At 45.3% G+C, this 20,481-nt stretch overlaps 1 protein-coding gene across 1 annotated transcript; it reads left to right on the forward strand.

Annotated features, from left to right (window-relative positions):
• Positions 1–14,239: 14,239 nt before the first annotated feature.
• Positions 14,240–18,292, forward strand: LOC123138868 (uncharacterized). The gene is given in 7 exon segments (XM_044558722.1): positions 14,240–14,304; positions 15,778–15,889; positions 15,963–16,049; positions 16,331–16,519; positions 17,055–17,274; positions 17,389–17,528; positions 17,921–18,292. Coding segments are annotated over 7 exon segments (1,185 nt in total).
• Positions 18,293–20,481: the final 2,189 nt, after the last annotated feature.

The following is a 20,481-nucleotide window of genomic DNA, read 5'->3' on the forward strand; positions in this document are numbered from 1 at the left end:
TAATTCTCCCTCCACTTTGAGGACGAACTATGTCTGGATTTCTGAGCTCTTCGAGCCGGACACCCGCTCCAAGAGGACATGACACCAGTCCTGGACTCAGGATTGGGGGGTGGGCTGAAGAAGTTGGGCAATGCCCAAGAACCCGAGCCGTCAAGCTCGGAAGCTTCTTTGCCCCGGGGTCCCAGATCGGGTCAGAATTCGGACTCAAATCCGCCCACCCACCCAGATTTATCCAATCTTTCCCATATCAGACAAGAGCCCCAAGAAACATTACATCACTACTGGGCCACATTCCTCCTTGTGATAAACAGGGTCAAGGACTGTTGCGAGGTAGATGCAATCTCCCTCTTTTGCAAAAATTGCACGGACAAAGGGATTCTCAATGCTATAAGCCGCCGTGACATAGTACACTTCGATGACTTAGCGGCCATAGTGCAAAAGTACTGCGCGATGGAAAGTGCCTGGAAAACCCAAACAAGCTTCTGGGACAGTCCAGCTCTAGCCAAATCCCCTGTCCGAACTAAAAGGGTAAACTCTCGTAAGTCACCCGATTCATGTACCAAAAAAACAAAGCTCGCCGCAAGGCGCGGAACCGTATTGGAAGAATGGCTAAACGGGTCGTGCAAGATTCATAGCACACCGGATACTAGCCAACGCATAGCCTTAGAGCATGTTGGATACTCCAACAGGTGGCAAAGAGCGGTGAAGATCTCCTCATAAAACATCCCGCCGGAGACAACAATACGGTATTTACAGTCTTCGAGACTTTCACCTCAAATAATAGGCGAAAGCAAGCTCAGCGCAGCCTCGCAGAAGTTTTCCATGTGGCAACAATAAACCCATGGAACGACACGGCTATAACCTACAATGCCAGTGACGAACCCCAATTCCGGACAGTCCGAGCACCAGCCGCTTTGGTCCTTAGCCCAATCGTGGATGGCTTCAGGCTTACTAAAGTGCTCATGGACGGCGGAAGCGGACTAAACCTCATCTATGAGGAAACCCTCAACAAGATGGAAATTGACAAGAGCCGCATTGAACAAAGAAGCACTACCTTCACGGGAATCATCCCTAGTCGAGAGGCGCAATGCGCGGGAAAAATCATGCTGGATGTGGTATTCGGCATGCCGGAGAATTACAGGTCCGAAGAAATTACATTCCAAGTAGCCCCGTTCAGCAGCGGATACCATGCCCTCTTAGGGCGGGATGCATTCACGAGTTTTCAGGCTATACCCCGCTACAGGTACATGAAGCTCAAAATGCCCGGGCCCAATGGAATCATCACTCTAGCTAGTGATCCGGACGTCGCTCTCCGCGCCGAAAACAAAACTGCCGCCCTCGCCTTGGAGGCATTATCAGAAGCCCTCGCGGTCGAAGAGCTGACAACACTACGAGCAACAGTGGATAGAGATGACGTGATACTCGACAAGCGACCTAAATCCACCTCCTTCAAGCCAGCGGACGAGATAGTCAAATTCCTGGTCCACCCAATGGACCCTTCAAAAACAGCTTCCATAGGGACACACTGAACCCCACAATAGATGCCGCACTGCGAGACTTCCTGCGTGAAAATTGGGATATTTTCATCTGGCATCCTTCAGACATGCCGGGCATCCCACGCAGGCTGGCCGAACACAGCCTCAATATACTAAAAGGATACAAGCCAGTCAAGCAGACTCTTAGGCGCATCTCAGAGCCTAAGCGGCAAGCCATGGGAGAAGAGCTAGCCAAGCTACTCGAAGCTGGATTCATCAGAGACATCAAACATCTGGATTGGCTAGCAAACCTGGTAATGGTACCAAAAAGGGACAAATCCTGGCGCTTATGTGTCGATTTCAAAGACCTCAATAAAGCTTGCCCTAAGGATCCCTTCCCCCTTCCCCGCATTGATCAGATAATCGATGCCATCGCAGGACACGATTCATTGTGTTTCCTCGACGCATACTCCGGATACCATCAAATAAAGATGGCGGAGTCTGACCAGGCTGCAACAGCCTTCATCACCCCGTACGGCCCCTTCTGTTTCAACACCATGCCCTCCGGGCTAAAAAACACCGGCGCAACCTATCAACGCATGATTCAGACATGCCTGGAAAAACAAATCGTTAAGACGGTAGAGGCCTACATAGATGACATGGTCATCAAAACAATACACGTCAAAACCTTAATAGACGACTTGAGGCTTACGTTCGATAATCTACGAACATACAACATCAAGCTTAACCCGGAGAAGTGTGTCTTCGGAGTACCCTCTGGAAAATTGCTCGGCTTCATCGTTTCCAATAGAGGAATAGAAGCCAATCTGGCAAAAAACCGAGCTCTGTCAAGTTGGCTATCCCAACAGACCTCAAGCAGATCCAGAAACTAACTGGATGTGTGGCTGCCTTAAGCCGCTTTATCTCCTGCTTAGGAGAAAAGGCACTACCCTTGTATCGCATTCTTCGATGCACCGAACACTTCGAGTGGATGGATGCGGCCACGGCAGGAATGGAAGAAATAAAGGCACTCTTGGCCACCAACCCAGTCCTGATCGCGCCAAATATTGGCGAACCCGTGCTATTATACATAGCCGCAACAAACCAAGTTGTGAGCGCAGTGCTCGTCGTCGAACGAGAGGCAGACGGACACAAGTTCCCGCTCCAAAAGCCGGTATACTATGTATCCACTGTCCTCACTCCATGTAAATCTCGGTACCCACACTATCAAAAGATAGCGTAAGCGGTCTTCATGGCATCCCGGAAACTACGACACTACTTTAAAGAGTGTTCGATCACGATGGCCTCTGAAGTTCCACTCAATGACATAATAAATAACCGCGACGCAACAGGCCGAATTGCTAAATGGGCTATTGAGCTCCTTCCGTTCGACATAACATACAAACCGCGACTGGCCATTAAGTCGCAAGTACTGGCTGACTTCGTCGCTGAATGGACAGAAGTCGAACTCCCCAAAGAGTATGGCGCGTACTCAAATTAGATCATGCATTTTGACGGCCCCAAAATGCTGGCTGGATTAGGAGCAGGTGTCATCCTGACATCCCCCACCGGAGACACGGTACAGTACGTCCTCCAAATATTATTCATAGACTCCAACAATGCAGCCAAATACAAGGCTCTGTTGCATGGTCTTCGGATGGCAGTCTCCATGGGCATTCAACGCCTCGAAGTGTGCGGGGACTCGAACCTCGCAATATCTCAGGTAAACGGAGACTTTGACGCCAAGGATCCAAAAATGGCGGCCTATCGCAATGCTGTCCTCAAAATGTCAGCTCGGTTCGAGGGGCTCGAATTCCACCATGTGGCTAGAGAAAATAACCAAGCGGTCGATATCCTCGCCCGCATCGGCGCTAGACGCGACCCCGTACCACCTAACATCTTCTTATAAAGGTTGTTCAAACCGTTCGTGGCATGGGAAGGGGAGTCCGGCACCATTAGTCCGGCTCCGAACACAACCCCAACTTCTGAACCTTCTGATGTAATCAGAGGCTCTGCCACCGAAATAAATCTTAGTCCCATGAAATAATGGTTGTCATCGCCCCGTGGACCGAGCCCTTCTTGGCCTACCTTAATAGGAAGGAGCTCCCCGAGGACCAAAATGAGGCACGCTGCATTGTGCGACGCTCTAAAGCCTACAAAGTCCATGAAGGAGAACTCTACAAGAAGAGCGCCACCGGAGTGCTCCAACGATGCATCTCCGAAGAGGAAGGGCGGCAGCTCTTAGCCGAAATCCATTCCGGACTAGGCGGGCACCACGCGGCAGCCCGAGCTCTCATAAGCAAGGCCTTTCGGACAGGATTCTACTGGCCGACAACCCGGGCGGACGCACAGGACCTTGTCCAACATTGCGTTGGTTGTCAACTATTTGCCAATCAGAGCCATATGCCCCCTACCGCTCTCCAAACGATCCCCATAACTTGGCCCTTCGCGGTCTGGGGCTGGATATGGTGGGACCCCTTAAAGGGGGAAGCCATAAGAAAAAATACTTATTGGTCATGGTGGACAAGTTCACCAAATGGATAGAAGCCAAACCAGTTAAAATGGCCGAATCCGGACCAGTGATAGACTTCATATCGGAGGTTGTACACCGTTACGGTGTCCCCCACAGTATCATCACTGACAATGGCTCAAATTTTACAGCCGAGGAGGTAAAAGCCTGGTGTGGCAAAATGGGCATTAAGCTCGACTACGCCTCTGTCTATCACCCCCAAACAAATGGTCAGGTCGAACGTGCAAATGGTCTTATCATGAGCGGCATCAAACCCAGACTAGTGCGATCCTTGAAGGAATCAGACACGCATTGGGTCGAGGAACTCGACTCCGTACTCTGGGGGCTGCGGACCACGCCGAATCGCACCACCGGATACACACCATTTTTTATGGTGTACGGCGCAGAAGCAGTGCTGCCCTGCGACATAATTCATGACTCACCTCGCGTGCGCATGTATGAAGAGAAGGAAGCCGAGCTAGATCGGCAGGACAACTTAGATGCTTTGGAGGAGGAGCGTGATGTTGCTAAAGCCCATTCCGTATTCTATCAGCAACAGGCTCAAAGGTATCAAAGAAGAGAAGTACGGGCCAAAACTTATAACATTGGTGAACTTGTTCTACGCCTACCTGAGAAGAAGAAGGACAAGCTCAAACCCAAGTGGGAGGGTCCCTTCATCATTGATAAAGTTCTCACCGGAGGAGCATACCGTCTGCGCAACGCCTCTGATAATAGACTCGAGCCGAACCCATGGAACATGGCCAGACTCCGGAGATTCTACACCTAGCGCCGAACCCAGTGTTCGTCTCCTAATCTCCGCCTCTAAGATTATTTTCTTTTTCCTCCTTTCTCGCCCTTTTTTTCCTTTTTTCATATATACAGCCTTAAAACTGTACGGATGCCCTAAGCACTCCAGCCGCATTTTACGCACACACTATACCTGGGGGCTTCCTATTCGGAAGCTATATATATAATTACTTTAATGGCTTCTTGCCAAGCCACATATGCATTTTTCTTTCCATATGTGCCTTCTCTTCACCATTATATGCATCGATATGACTTCAGTTTTGGCCATGCTGGGTTGCCTGGCTCTTGTATTTATGCCCTACGTTCCCGTTAATTTGGCTAGGGCATAAGGGGAGCACCTCTGGATTGTTACTGCCGGTTGAGCCGGATGTGTGCCTCAGACTGGGTGAAGCCGAAAGCTAGCGTTCTTAAGGGAACATTCGGTCGGTGAATAAAAGATGTCCTTGTTCATAACAACGAAAAAACCCAGATGTTTTGTTTCCCGCGCTTTTGTTCGCAGATCGGACATGCACATCGATGCATGCGTACCTAGAGAAAGGAACCCCTAACGGAACTATTCTCTCTGGAAGATGTTTCTTACTATCCATGTAATATAACATAACTAGTTGGGTACTTGTCTGTTCAAGAACTTATGACCCTATGCCTGGTTTCCACGCATACCCCGGTTTTTCATAACTGTGCGGGTATTCGCACACACCCTGGACTGTCAGATCTGGGGGCTGAAGCGAAAAGGTCCGCCATGAAAAATGATTTTCAATCCGGCTAGGGAGTACATGAGCCCGTTCAAATTACATAATCATATCGACTAGCCGTACTCTTCCTCTATACCATCCAACAGGCTGTCTAACTTACAATCCTGCTGGGAATACTTTGCAGCTAACGCTACTTGATCATACACCAAACTAACAGGTATCTCTTGTCCATCTGGCCCAGCCGGTCCAACTTTGGCCATATGGTTAGGGTCAGCTTTGGCGTATCGCGTCTTCACCATGGCCCAAGGTTCTCTCGCACCTTGCCGGCAAGCTGACACCTTCCATAATCAGAAGCGACGCCGTGCTCCTTTGAGCATCTCTACAAGTTCACTCATACCTCCTGGCAGGGAAGCGGACGGCCACAAAGCCTGGGCAATACCCTGCATCACCTGCCGAGCTCGCTCATGCAGTTGTGAAAGCTCTTGCAGCATAGCACCTGCGGAACCGGGCATGTCCTCTCCAGGGTGCCCCGTTAACATACCCGCAGACATAACTCCGTCAATACGCCTCCTCGCCAAACTATAACACAGTTCGTTCAAGCACTTACTATAAATGCCACGTCGAAGCCTCCGGTTCTCCTTCACGGAGTCCGCGAGCTGAGCCCGAACATCTTTCAATTCGATGCTCAGCTGGAGATTAACATCTTGCAGCTTATTCCTCTCCTGAATAGACTGCGTCAGCACGCGTTCGCCTGCCTTCAGCTGACTTCGCAGATGTAGCTCATCATCCCCCACAGTCTCCGGATTTCCTCCGGGATTGTCTACCCAATACTTCGTCAAATTCATAAACCATGCCGAACACGCAAACTGGTAGAAGGAAATTATTACCAGAAGAAATGTTTTTGGATTCCTCTTGTTCGGCTGCATTAGCCTTCATCCGGGCCTTATACTCCTCCAGCTCTTGAGACAACTGGGTATTCTTCTCTACAAGAACCTATGCATTTAATGGTCCTTAAATTAGTTGTGCCAACTGTTTCAAGTCTCAGGGGCTACCACTACACATACTTATTAAATTCTCTTACCCGTATATCCTTCACATACTGGTCCATTGCTCTAGCAAGTCCATCTTGAGCAGCGCGAATATAGGCATGTCCGGAATTGAAGGCATTGAATGCCTCTTCGGAAAAAAATACCCTCGTGGAGTACGGCCCGTCGGCGCCGGTGATTCATGGCGCTCTCCACTTCTGAATTTGTGGCGGAAAGCATATCCGTATTCTCCGCATGAGGACAGTTTGGCACTATCCCCATATCAGACTCCGCCTGTGAGACCGGTCCAGGAATCCGGCTGCTGGAGGCATGGCTGGAAGGGTCCCCGGGCATAGTCCGGCGCTTCCTCACAGGACATAATTAAAGCCGTCACGCCTCAACAAATAGACCAAATATACCACGGGGCAAGTTCAATGAATACCTCTGCGCCTGTGTGCCGCTCCTAACCACCTTCCTTTTAATCCTACCTTGTCTAGGCACCTCTTGCTGAGAGGCCCCCGCGGGTTCCGCACGGCGTCCCGACCGCCATTTCTATAAAAACACGGCGTGCAATCATAAGGTACGGCAAAGCGAAGGAATCCTTTCAGAAGCTTGACATTACTTACATGCGACACGGGAAGCAGTCCGCGATAATCCGTGATGATGGCCACCAAAGAGCCATCACTGCTTGCCTGATAGAAAGTCCCATCGATGAATTCCACGGATATGTCCGGATCTTCTTCAAATCCGGGGTCGAGAGCCCGGCCGGGATCCCTCTGGCTGCGGAGAGGGGCTGTTGAACTCTTTCACAGCCTTCCTTAGTTCCTGTTTTGAAATAGCAAGGTAAATAATTGTGGCAAAGAAGGTAAGAACGAGATAGAGTTGAGTAAAATGACAACCTTACCCAGCTTCGGGGGTTGTACATGGAAAATCCATCCCGCAGTTTGATGCGGAGGAACTCCTCTTCTTCTCCCTTGTACAATTCAGATAGTATCCTCGCCAGAGATGTGGCGGAGTCCGGACCTTTGCGACCCAAGCGGGAGGCATCGTCTTCTCCATTGAAGTGCCACATGGGTTTTCCCCTATATTGAAGTGGCTGCACTCCCCTTATTATGCATATTGACATAACTTCAATTATTGTCAATCCTGATTTGGCCAGGGTTTGTATCCGGCTCATCAGATAGAAGACTTCCCTGTTTTCTTCCTCCTGGGGGCTCCGAGGGCGCCAGCTTTGGCGTTTCTTCAGCGGAGTATTGGTAAACTCAGGAAGGCCCGTCCGGACTGGGTCCGGAAGGGGAACGTCATCAACATAAAACCACTCCGAGGGCCAGTCTTCGGACGCCTTCTTGGGAGTACCGGACAGGTATCCGGTCTGGGCGATGCGCCATATTTCGGCTCCGCCCACTTGATATATAGATCCCTCCTGGTTGCGGGGGACGAGGCAAAATAACCTCTTCCATAGCTCGAAATGAGCTTCGCAGCCCAGGAACAGCTCGCAGAGGGCAACGTAGCCCGCAATGTGCAGTATGGAGGCGGGGGTAAGATTATGCAACTGGAGACCGTAGAACTCCAGGAGCCCGCGGAGGAATGGGTGGATTGGAAACCCGACGCCTCTTAGCAGATACGGGACAAGGCATACCCGCTCCCCCGAGATGGGTTAGGGAATCTCTCCGCTTGCTCCCCGCCATTATAGGTGGCTAGTCCGGATCGGACGGGGACCATGTATGCGGGCGGAAGGAACCCTTTGGTCTGCAGCTCTATTAGGCGGCTGTGAGGGATGGAACACTTTTCCCAATCCCCTGGCTTCGAGCTGGGGGAGCGGCGAGCAGGGCTGCGGCGACCGGTCATGATGGGATGGCCTCTTTTGGGCGCGCTCTGCGGAATGCTTGCTTGGGGGAAGATGGTGTGATTTGGATCTGAAGATCCCCGTCTCCTCAAATAGACGGCTCATCTACGGGATTAGGGTGGCAAATGCAAAAATGCCCCGGCCCCTCGTCTTCGATCGACACATGGAGGTGGCCATTATTGAAGCACAGAAGCCGAGGAGTACAACCTTACTGGGAGGCCGGACACTTATTTGCTACGACAGGTGCACCGGATTTGGAGAAGAACCCGCCTTGCAATGCCGAAGACAATCTGTGCGCCGGACTCATCGTCATTGAAGCCTGGTTCGGGGGCTACTGAGGGAGTCCTGGATAAGGGGGTATCCGGACAGCCGGACTATATACTTTGGCCGGACTGTTGGACTATGAAGATACAAGATAGAAGACTTCTTCCCGTGTCCGGATGGGACTCTCCTTGGCGTGGAAGGCAAGCTTGGCGATTCGGATGTAGATCTCCTTCTTCGTAAACCGACTATGTGTAACCCTAGCCCCCTCCAGTGTCTATATAAACCAGAGGGTTTAGTCCGTAGGGATTATCATTATCATCAACAATCATACCATAGGCTAGCTTCTCTCACGAGAAAAACATAATCAGCATGAAGACTCCATGGGTGTTAGAATCATTACTATGTAATCTTGATTATTGACTCTAGTGCAAGTGGGAGACTGAAGGAAATATACCCCAGAGGTAATAATAAAGTTGTTATTTATATTTCCTTATATCATGATAAATGTTTATTATTCATGCTAGAATTGTATTAACTGGAAACTTAGTACATGCGTGAATACATAGAAAAACAAAGTGTCCCTAGTATGCATCTACTTGACTAGCTCGTTAATAAAAGATGGTTAAGTTTCCTAACCATACACATGTGTTGTCATTTGATGAACGAGATCACATCATTAGAGAATGATGTGATGGACAAGGCCCATTGAGGGAGTCCTGGATAAGGGAGTATCCGGACAGCGGACTATATACTTTGGCTGGACTGTTGGACTATGAAGATACAAGATAGAAGACTTCTTCCCGTGTCCGGATGGGACTCTCCTTGGCGTGGAAGGCAAGCTTGGCGATTCGGATGTAGATCTCCTTCTTCGTAAACCGACTATGTGTAACCCTAGCCCCCTCCAGTGTCTATATAAACCAGAGGGTTTAGTCCATAGGGATTACCATTATCATCAACAATCATACCATAGGCTAGCTTCTAGGGTTTAGCCTCTCTGATCTCGTGGTAGATCCACTCTTGTAACACTCATATCATCAAGATCAATCAAGCAGGAAGTAGGGTATTACCTCCATCGAGAGGGCCCAAACCTGGGTAAACATCGTGTGCCCAGCCTCCTGTTACCATTAGCCTTAGACGCACAGTTCGGGACCCCCTACCCGAGATCCGCCGGTTTTGACACCGACGCCCATCCCTTAGCTTAGCATAATGATCATTTAGTTTTATTGCTATTGCTTTCTTCATGACTTATACATATTCCTCTAACTATGAGATTATGCAACTCCCGAATACTAGAGGAACACTTTGTGTTCTATCAAACGTCACAACGTAACTGGGTGATTATAAAGATGCTCTACAGGTGGCTCCAATGGTGTTTGTTGAGTTGGCATAGATCAAGATTAGGATTTGTCACTCTGAGTATCGGAGAGGTATCTCTGGGCCCTCTCGGTAATGCACATCACTATAAGCCTTGCAAGCCATGTGACTAATGAGTTAGTTATAGGATGATGCATTACGGAACGAGTAAAGAGACTTGTCGGTAACGAGATTGAACTAGGTATGAAGATACTAACGATCGAATCTCGGGCAAGTAACGTACCGATGACAAAGGGAATGACGTATGTTGTTATGCGGTTTGACCGATAAAGATCTTCGTAGAATATGTAGGAACCAATATGAGCATCCAATTTCATCTATTGGTCATTGACCGGAGATGTGTCTCGGTCATGTCTACATGGTTCTCGAACCCGTAGGGTCCGCACGCTTAACGTTCGATGATGATTTGTATTATGAGTTATGTGATTTGATGACCGAAGTTTGTTCGGCGTCCCGGATGAGATCACAGACATGACGAGGAGTCTCGAAATGGTCGAGAGGTAAAGATTCATATATTGGAAGGTTGCATCTGGACATCGGAATGGTTCCGAATGGTTCGGCCATTTTTTTGGAGTACCGGGAGGTTACCGGAACCCCCCGGGAGAAGTATTGGGCCTATTGGGCCTTATTGGAGGAGAGGAGAAAGGGCCAGATGAGAGGGGCTCCCCCTCCCTTGCCCAAACCGAATTGGACTAGGGGAAGGGGGCGGGCCCCCTCTTTCCTTTACCCTCTCTCTGCCTTCCCTTTCCCTCCGGTGGAAGAAAGGAAAAGGGATGGGGGGCGAATCCTACTTGGACTAGGAGTCCAAGTAGGACTCCCCCCTGGCGCGCCCAACCTGGTCGGCCTCCTATATCCCTCCCTCCTTTATATACGTGGCCAGGGGGCACCCCAATAGCACAACAGATAATCTCTTAGCCGTGTGCGGTGCCCCCCTCCATAGTTTACCACCTCGTTCATATCATCGTAGTGCTTAGGCGAAGCCCTGCGCCGGTAACTTCATCATCACCGTCGCCACACCGTCGTGCTGACGAAACTCTCCCTCGTCCTCAACTGGATCAAGAGCTCGAGGGACATCATCGTGTTGAACGTGTGCAGAACTCGGAGGTGACATACGTTTGATAGCGGAAGCGTTTGACAACGTGAACCAGAAGAAGTTCGACTACATCAACCATGTTGTCAAACGCTTCCACTATCGGTCTACGAGGGTACGTAGACACACTCTCCCCCTCTGGTTGCTATGCATCTCCTAGATAGATCTTGCATGATCATAGATTTTTTTTTTTTTGAAATATTGTGTTCCCCAACACCCCGCTCCTGCTTGCCCCCATCGTCTTGTAATGGCGAATCAACAATGCAAACCCGTCTGCACAACCGATATACGTATGACTCCCACCCATCGGAAGAAATTCCGGCCTTCGACGAGGTTTTATGTGGACTCTAGCTCGATCGCCAGAGGATGACCTGAACCCTAGATCGCTAAGGGAGAAACGATATCTAGCGCCAGAGTTGTCGGCGATGAACCCCATGTCCCCAAAATGAAAGGCCTGACCCTTGATGAAGTTGTATCGAATTCCCTTTGACCCCTCGCTAGCCCACTTCGATATTGATCGATGTAGAGTTACATAACTTGGGCCAAATTAGGTGGACTTGCGATGTTGATCTGGCTTCGCCCAACAAGAAATGGGACTCCTCCTTTTGGTTGGTAGAGTCGATACCATATCGTTGTCACCATTTATTTAGGATAAAATTTTGATTTATATCTAGGAATGGATGGAGTAGAGTATAAGTAAATCAATCCCATTAGTATGATTTCTTCCAATGAATTTATTGCAATTATGAAGATTTTCTTGTCCACTAAATGATTACCAAATTTTACACGACATTAACACCTTGAAATCTATGTAATTAATGAGAAGGAGACAATGAAACATGTACCATATTTTTTCTAAGTTAATAATATGCATTTATGTACATGTATCAATTCAGATTCTTAGATCAAAAAATTCATTACATGAATGATAATTATTAAGGAATAAATTATTTTATGCCCTTAGGTTTGCCCCTAATTTCAAAAAACCCTTGGTCTTGCCCAAGTGCGTCTAGCCCCCTTATGCTTTTACCCTTTTGTCCCAATTTCGTCCGGTCAAAGGGGTTTGACCGTTAGTTAGACATTTTTCTGGACAATTTTGGCCCTCTTTACAACTCTAGTAATAAAAGAGACAAAAACATGACACTTACAAGTGGGTCCCAAGCACATAAAAAAAGCAAGATAGAAAAATCACGCTCTCTCTCTCCTTTCTTGCTCTCTCTGTCGTCGGGCAAGTGACAGCAGCGCCGGTGTGCGTTGGTCCACCGGAAAGGCGGGGAGGCCCGCGACTTGGGCGAGCTAGGCCAGAGGGCACGAGGGGGCGGTGGACGTGGTCAACGCTGCAAGGGGGCGGCGCCGCGACACAGGGGAGGCCGGGATCGGCGCAGGGTATGCGGGCGCAGCGAAGACGGCGGATCCGTCTGCAGGAGACTTTGGCTGGACCGAATCCGGTCGGGATGGGGGTCGGGAAGGCACTAGCAACCAGCGGCGGGGCAGATGAGCAGGATATGCTCGTATCGGGCTAAGGGCGCTATGGCCATGGTGGCTTGAACCTGCGGGAGAACGGACGCACACTCAGACATGAAGAAATCGAGTGAGAAAAGGAAGGAGAAGGGGGCGAGGTCCTGCTACTTGTTGCCGCAACGCCATGGGCTACGGCCACACTGGGCATGGCGGGGCACACCCCCCACGGACCGGGCGCACGAACGTGTGCGGGGAACGGAGCGGCGCCGGAGGTCAACGTGCGAGGCCGGATGGACGAGGTAGCGCAGATCCAGATGTGGGATCGACGAATCTGGCACGGTTGCTCGCGGTGGCGCTCGAAATGGCCAGTGGCTGAGAATTACCTGGTCGGAGGCGACCTCCTATTACCTGCAGAGAGAGGATGCACAGAGAGAGAGGGGAAGGGTAAAATTGTCCAGAAAAATGTCTGACTAACTATCAAACCGCTTTGACCGGACGGAAGGGCAAAATGATAAGGAGGCCAAACGCACTTGGGCAAGACCAAGGGTTTTTTGAAATTAGGGGCAAAACTGCGAAGGAGGACACAACTAAAGTACCAAATTAATTATCCCAATTATTAAAATTGTGATAGGATCGGAAGCTTACATATATGGATGTTTTACGCATTATAAAATATTGACCATTCAAGGTTTACATGATGAAAAAATGTCAAGCTTTTAGGGTTGACCCTTCCCTAGCCCACTTTGTACATTGATCGATGTAGAGTTACATAACTCGGGCCGTATTAGGTGGGCTTGCCCTATTGATCTGGCATTGCCCAACAAGAAATGGGGCTCCTTCTCCTTTTGGTTGGTAGAATCTAGATACCATATCCTTGTCAACATTTATTTAGGGATAACATTTGATTTATATCTAGGAATGATGGAGTAGAGTATAAGTAAATCAATCCCATTGGTATGATTTCTCCCAATGAATTTGTGGCAATTATGAAGATTTTCTTGTGCAGTAAATGATTGACATATTTTATACTCCCTCCGTTCGGAATTACTTGTCGCAGAAATGAATGTATCTAGACGTATTTTAGTTCTAAATACATCCATTTTCGAGACAAGTAATTCCGAACGGAGGGAGTACGACATTAACACATTGAAATCTATATAATTAATGAGAAGGAGACAATGAAATATGTACCATATGTTTTGTAAGTTAATAATATGCATTTATGTACATATATCAATTCAGATTCTTAGATAAAAAAATTCATCACATGAATGATAATTATTAATATTATGGGATAAATAATTTTATGCCCTTAGTTGCGTCCCACTCGGCCGGTTTGCCCCTAATTTTGAAAAACCCTTGGTCTTGCCCAAGTGCTTCTGGCCCCCTTATGCTTTTGCCCTTCCGTCCCAATTCCGTCCAGTCAAAGGGGTTTGACCGTTAGTCAGACATTTTTCTAGACAATTTTGCCCCTCTTTAGAACTCTAGTAAAAAAAGAGAGACAAAAACATGACACTTACAGGTGGGTCCCAAGCACATAGAAAAAAGCAAGATAGAAAAATCACTCTCTCTCTCTCTCCTTTCTTTCTCCCTCTGTCACCGGGCAAGTGATAGTAGCGTCAGCAAGCGGTGGTCCAGCAGAAAGGCGGGGAGGCCGACGACTTGGGCGATCTGGGCCAGAGGGCACGAGGGGGCAATGGATGAGGTGAAGCTGCAAGGGGGAGGCAGCGCGACGCATGGGGAGGCCGGGATCGGCGCGGGGTATGTGGGCGCGGCGAAGACGGCGGATCCGTCTATAGGAGACTTGGGCTGGATCGGATCCGGTCGGGATGGAGGTCGGGAAGGCACTAGCAACCAGCGGCGGGGCAGATGGGTAGGATATGCTCGTCCCGTGCTCAGGGCGCTATGTCCATGGTGGCTTGAACCTATGGGAGAACAAACGCACACTCAGACACGAAGAAAACGAGTGAGAAAAGGAAGGAGAAGGGCAACGAGGTTCTGCTGCTTGTTGCCGGTAGCGCCATGGGTTGCGGCCATACTGGGCATGGCGGCACCCCCCTCCCCCCCCCCCACACACAGACCGGGCGCACGAACGTGCGCAGGGAACGGGGCGGCGCCAGAGGTCAACATGCGAGGCCAGATGGACGAGGCCGCGCAGATCCACATGTGGGATTGACGGATCTGGCATGGCTGCTTGCGGTGGCACTTGAAACGGCCGATCGCTGAAAATTACCAGGTCGGCGGTGACCTCCTATTGCACGTAGAGAGAGAGAGAGAGAGAGAGAGGAGGGCACGCAGAGAAAGGATGCACAGAGAGAGAGGGGAAGGGTAAAATTGTCCAGAAAAATGTCTGACTAACGGTCAAACCCCTTTGACTGGATGGAATTGGGGCGGAAGGGAAAAAGCATAAGGAGGCGAAACGCACTTGGGCAAAACCAAGGGTTTTTTGAAATTAGGGGCAAAACTGCAGCGGAGGACACAACTAAGGGCACGAAATTAATTCTCCCAATTATTAAAATTGTGGTAGGACCGGAAGCTTATATATATATATATATATATATATATATATATATATATATATATATATATATATATATATGGATGTTTATGCATTATAGAATATTAACCATTCAAGGTTTACATGATGAAAGAATGTCAAGCTTTTAGGGTTGACCCTTCCCTAGCCCACTTTGTATATTGATCGATGTAGAGTTACATAACTCGGGCCGAATTAGGTGGGCTTGCCCTGTTGATCTGGCCTGGCCAACAAGAAATGGAGCTCCTTCTCCGTTTGGTTGGTAGAGTCTAGGTACCATATCCTTGTCACCATTTAATTAGGGATAACATTTTGATTTATATCTAGGAATGGATGGAGTAGAGTATAAGTAAATCAATCCCATTAGTATGATTTCTCCCAATGAATTTGTTGCAATTATGAAGATTTTCTTGTGCATTAAATGATTGACATATTTTATACAACATTAACACATTGAAATCTATGTAATTAATGAGAACGAGACAATGAAATATGTACCATATCTTTTGTAAGTTAATAATATGCATTTATGTGCATATATCAAATCTGATTCTTAGGTCAAAAAATGCATTGCGTGAATTGTAATTATTAAAATTGTGATAGGATCGGAAGCTTATATATATATATATGTATGTTTTACGCATTATAAAATATTGACCATTGAAGGTTTACATGATGAAAGATTGTCAAGCTTTTAGGGTCACTCTTCTCTTGGCATATCTTGTTCTAGTCACCAGAGGAAAAGATGTCAGTGCTACAGAAATATGGGTAAATACTAGCAAGATCCAAAAAAATAATAAAACTATTCTTGTAAGAGGTATTCATCTTACTCTATATATTTAGTATCATTTTTGGAGGCTAACAAATAGATGGTTCCAACTAGATGGAAGGAGGAGATGTCGTTGACTGCGTTGATGTGAATCTTCAACCAGCTTTTAACCACCCATTATTGAAAGACCACAAAATTCAGGTAAATTACTTTCATAAATATATGGTTTACAATTATGTTTTGTCTCAAACTAATGTAGATTGATGTTCGGGGACATAATGATTGTATTTTTTCTCATATACATGAATGCTAGGCATGAAGAAAATTATGGGAATCGGTCATGATTTTCATGATAATACAATGCTTTGAATTATAATTTTTCATATGGTTTCTTCTGCTACTCACTTTTAGTTTTGAGAATCATAATTTATATTGGCTCCTTACATTGACTATAAGGTGATCAAGGTTTTCTTGTCAAATAGATGGAACCAAGCTCCTTTCCGAATGGACTAAATATCACATCTCCGTTCCTACATGATGTATTTGAAGCACATCCGCCTATCGTTGAATGCCCAAGAGGAACAGTTCCAATACTACGTAACAGTAGAATGGAGCATATAGCAGGACAACTCTATATTAATGGAGTGATTAGCAAGGATAATCAACAAGAGGTGGATTTTCTAATATTTCATTTTCAAAACAATCTCGTTATCATAGGTTCATTAAATACGAAACTAGCACGTAGCTATTGCACACATAATGAAATGTAAACATAGCTAACTAAATACAAGGCAACATATACAAACTAAAATTCTAAAAGATTATTCTAGTGTAGAGGCATCTTTGAGTGCTGACATTTAATCTTTTAGTGAGGGTTGTAAGATAAAATATATGCATGTGAGTAACTCAATTTATAAACGGAGCAATCCACTCAGTAAGATGAATGCTTAGAATATAGAAATGACATCTTTATTTAAAAATTGAACAATACATTTTCCATTTTCCATTCAACAACATAATATGTCATGTGTTGACGTTCTTTTAGTGGTATCTGAAGGCATTTCATTTGTTTTACCATGTTTCTCCACCACTTCCTGAAGTGTTTTACCTATGTTCCATTTTACTCTCATCTTGCAACATAAAGATGTAATGTGTTGGTTAAATTTAATTATTACACTAACTCGTGTTAACTATTTTCGCTTGTAGGTGGCAGGAATCAAATATTATGGTGATGTATATGGGGCGAGAGCTATAATAAATGTTTATGAGCCAAAGGTGAAGAAATCTAGTAAAGATCTCAGTGCAACAAGTATTCAAATTGATAACTTCGGACCAAATGGCCTTGATAGTATAGTTGTTGGATATTCGGTAGCTCCAAACTTGGCTGGTGATAGCTCGGCAAGGTTTCATGTTTCTTGGGTAATCAGTGATATTTTTTGACACACATTCTATTATCAACTATGGATATATTATAATGAAAAATTGCAAATATATAGTTTTTATTGATCCTTAAGCAAACATGGGTGCTAGGGTGAAGAAGGCGGACAAAGCAAGTCATGCTATGATCACACATGCCCTGGTTTTGTGCAAGTAAACCACAACTTTGTTCTTGGAGGAAGATTACAACCTGTTTCAGTCTATAATGGAAAACAATATGTGATTACGGTCCTTATTTACAAGGTACACTCTTATTTTTCTAAATTTAGTTTCTCATGAGGGTTGTATTATGAGCATAGGCGATATAGGTAGTTCACTATGATATCGATTGAGTTACTTAACATAATCATTATTGATATGCTTCCTATCGTCTTACACCTGCATATTATCTTTTGACACAAATTTGATAAATCAGAAATATGATGGCTTAAAGCTAAACTCCTAGATTATCATACCATAAAAAAGAATCTAGAAATAATTTCAACTATTAACATATATATTTTATTGATTAGAAACCCATGTTATAAGATGATATATATCTTTAGAGGAATAGAAACAAATGCATGCTATAATATTTAGCATAATAGCCTTGTATGCATTAATAGTCTTTCATTATGTGTCTTGAATTATTTTAGGACTTAATGACAAAGAACTGGTGGGTAACATATGGTGAAGACAATACACCCATTGGATAATAGCCAAATTCACTATTCATATACCTTAAGGACAAAGGTAATTTCACATTATGGGGTGGCTATGTTGCGGGCCCGACGGCTTCATCAGATTCTCCACAAATGGGTAGTGGGCATTTTGCCACTGAAGGTTATGGAAAGGCAGCTTTTGTAAAAGGCATCCAAATTGTTAATGAGAACGGCCACCTTGATATTCTAAATGTGAACAAAGCCCTTGTAGTCAGTAGTGATTCCACGAAATATACAGTTGCTGTCTATGACTTTGATAAGTATGGTATGCATACGTTCTATGGCGGGCCAGGTAATTTAGTCTAAAAATGTACTCATCAAACTACAATAAAGTCATTATTATAGTCATTGAGTTCGACTTAGAAATTTTTCATGCAAAATGTTGTAATTTGGTGTTAAGCCGAGAGGTCCCATGGAGGCTCAAGGCAATTTTTTACACACATCATCTCAATATTTTTGTTAATCCTGGAGGCTCCGAGGCATTTTTCTACAGCACATTGTTTTGACTATAGAAGTTACATATGGCCAAAAAAGCAAAGTTGTTCGTTTCGATCAAAAGCACAACTTTCATGTTGAGTGCTTCCCGTTTGAGGTCATCTTGAGAACGATTTCATGCCTACCCAAAACTAGATCAATAGTTGTGTTTGTTTTGTTTTGCAAAAGCTTACTATTGTATATTCTGGTTTGGGTTGCCACATATACAAACTATCTCAATGCAAAACAACATCACAATAGAGCAACAAGCTAAGTATAAGCGGTTTCACAAGATGTGGGTGTATGCGTAGCTTGAGGCCTTTGTGTTGAACCGTTGAGCCTTCTTAATTAACAAGTCTCCTTCAAAATTATGTCTGGTAGGCCTGGCCGGAATATACCGGCACTTATGGCGTCCGCGCAAATGGTACACGGTGCACACCCCGCGATTTAACTAGGCCGGCCCATAAAGCGACCCACTTCTAGTTTTTCGGTAGCTTATGAATAGTTTTGGAAGGGCACGACTTACTGAAGGGCGAAGCGAGGTGGGCCAGCCCATTCGGGCGAGATGCCACAGCCTATTTTTCTGTTTTTTCTGTTTCCTGTGTTTTTCTACTTTATTTTTGTACTTTTATTTATACTTAAAATATTCTAAATATATATATATATTACAAAAAACACTATACATATTATTTGAAAAATATTCATCGAGTATTTGAAAAATGTGAATCAAGCATTCGAGTAATGTTGAAAAAATATTTGAAAAAATGGTGAACAAATATTTCAAAAAATGTTAAGCAAGCATTTGGAAAATTTCGAACCAATATTTGAAAAATACTGAACAAGTATTTGAAAAATGTGTTAATTAAGCATTCAGAAAATGTTGAACAAGTATTTGAAAATGTTAATCAAGCATTCAGAAAATGTTGAACGTGTATAAAAAAATTGTTGATCATGTATTACAAAAATGATGATTTTATTATCACATATATAATAATGTTAATCAAGAATTTAAAAAAACCGCGTAAGAAAGGACGTAAACCGATAAAATGGTATGAAAACAGGAAAGGTAGAATTCTGAAAAAATAGTAAAAAAAAGCAGCTCGATTCGCCTAATGTAGGCCACACCCGACTAGGTAATCACGAAACCATGATGAGCCGAGTGGTTACTAGCGCGCGTGGGCAGCCGGGAGACCATGGTTCCATCCCTCGGTGTCCCCATTTCTTCCTTCTTCCTGATTTTTAAAGTATCTGGGCGTTATATGGGCGGCCGATACTGTTCTCGCTCTACGCGAGAGAATCATCGGTCTCGCTTAATGCGATGAATAGTCGCCTCAGTTTTGGGAAGCTTTTGATTTTTTTTGTTCAATTTTCTTCTTCCTCTTCTTTTTATTAACTCACCATTTGTTTTCCAATTTTCCAATTTTTTCTAATAAGCAAAAAAAGTCAAATTTTATATTTATTTAATCTTATTCTTTTTGAATTCATGAATTTTTTTCAAATTAATGAACCTTTTTTTCAAATTTTACAAACATTACTCAAATTCATGATTTTTTGGATTAAAATTTGTGAACATTCTCAAATTCATGAACGTTTTCAAATTCGCAAATTTTTTTTCAAATTTATGAAAAAAAATCAAAATCATGTTTTTTTCTAATTAGCAATTTTTTTTCAAATATGTAAATTTTTTATATATCTGAAAAAATACTCGTAAAAAAATCAATTCCACGAGAAATGATTCCCCCCAAGAAGTTAACGGTCACCTTATCAAGTAGTCAATGGTTGACCGAACGAATGAAGCAGGGCAGGCAGTGACCGAGCAGTTTTTTTTTTGAGGCAACCTCGCAAAGCTTTATTACGTCGTCACAATATTTACAGGGATGAATAAAATGCCTTCGCGCTGGCCTAACCAATCATGACGGCCAACACTCAGAATTAAAGCATGCTTTGCTAAGTTGTGAGCATCAAAATTTGAGCTCCTAGACTGATGAACTACGTTACAAGAAATAAAAGAGGATGTTTGT

Source organism: Triticum aestivum, chromosome 6B (genome assembly GCF_018294505.1).
Source record: "Triticum aestivum cultivar Chinese Spring chromosome 6B, IWGSC CS RefSeq v2.1, whole genome shotgun sequence".
NCBI classification, from domain to species: Eukaryota; Viridiplantae; Streptophyta; class Magnoliopsida; order Poales; family Poaceae; genus Triticum; species Triticum aestivum.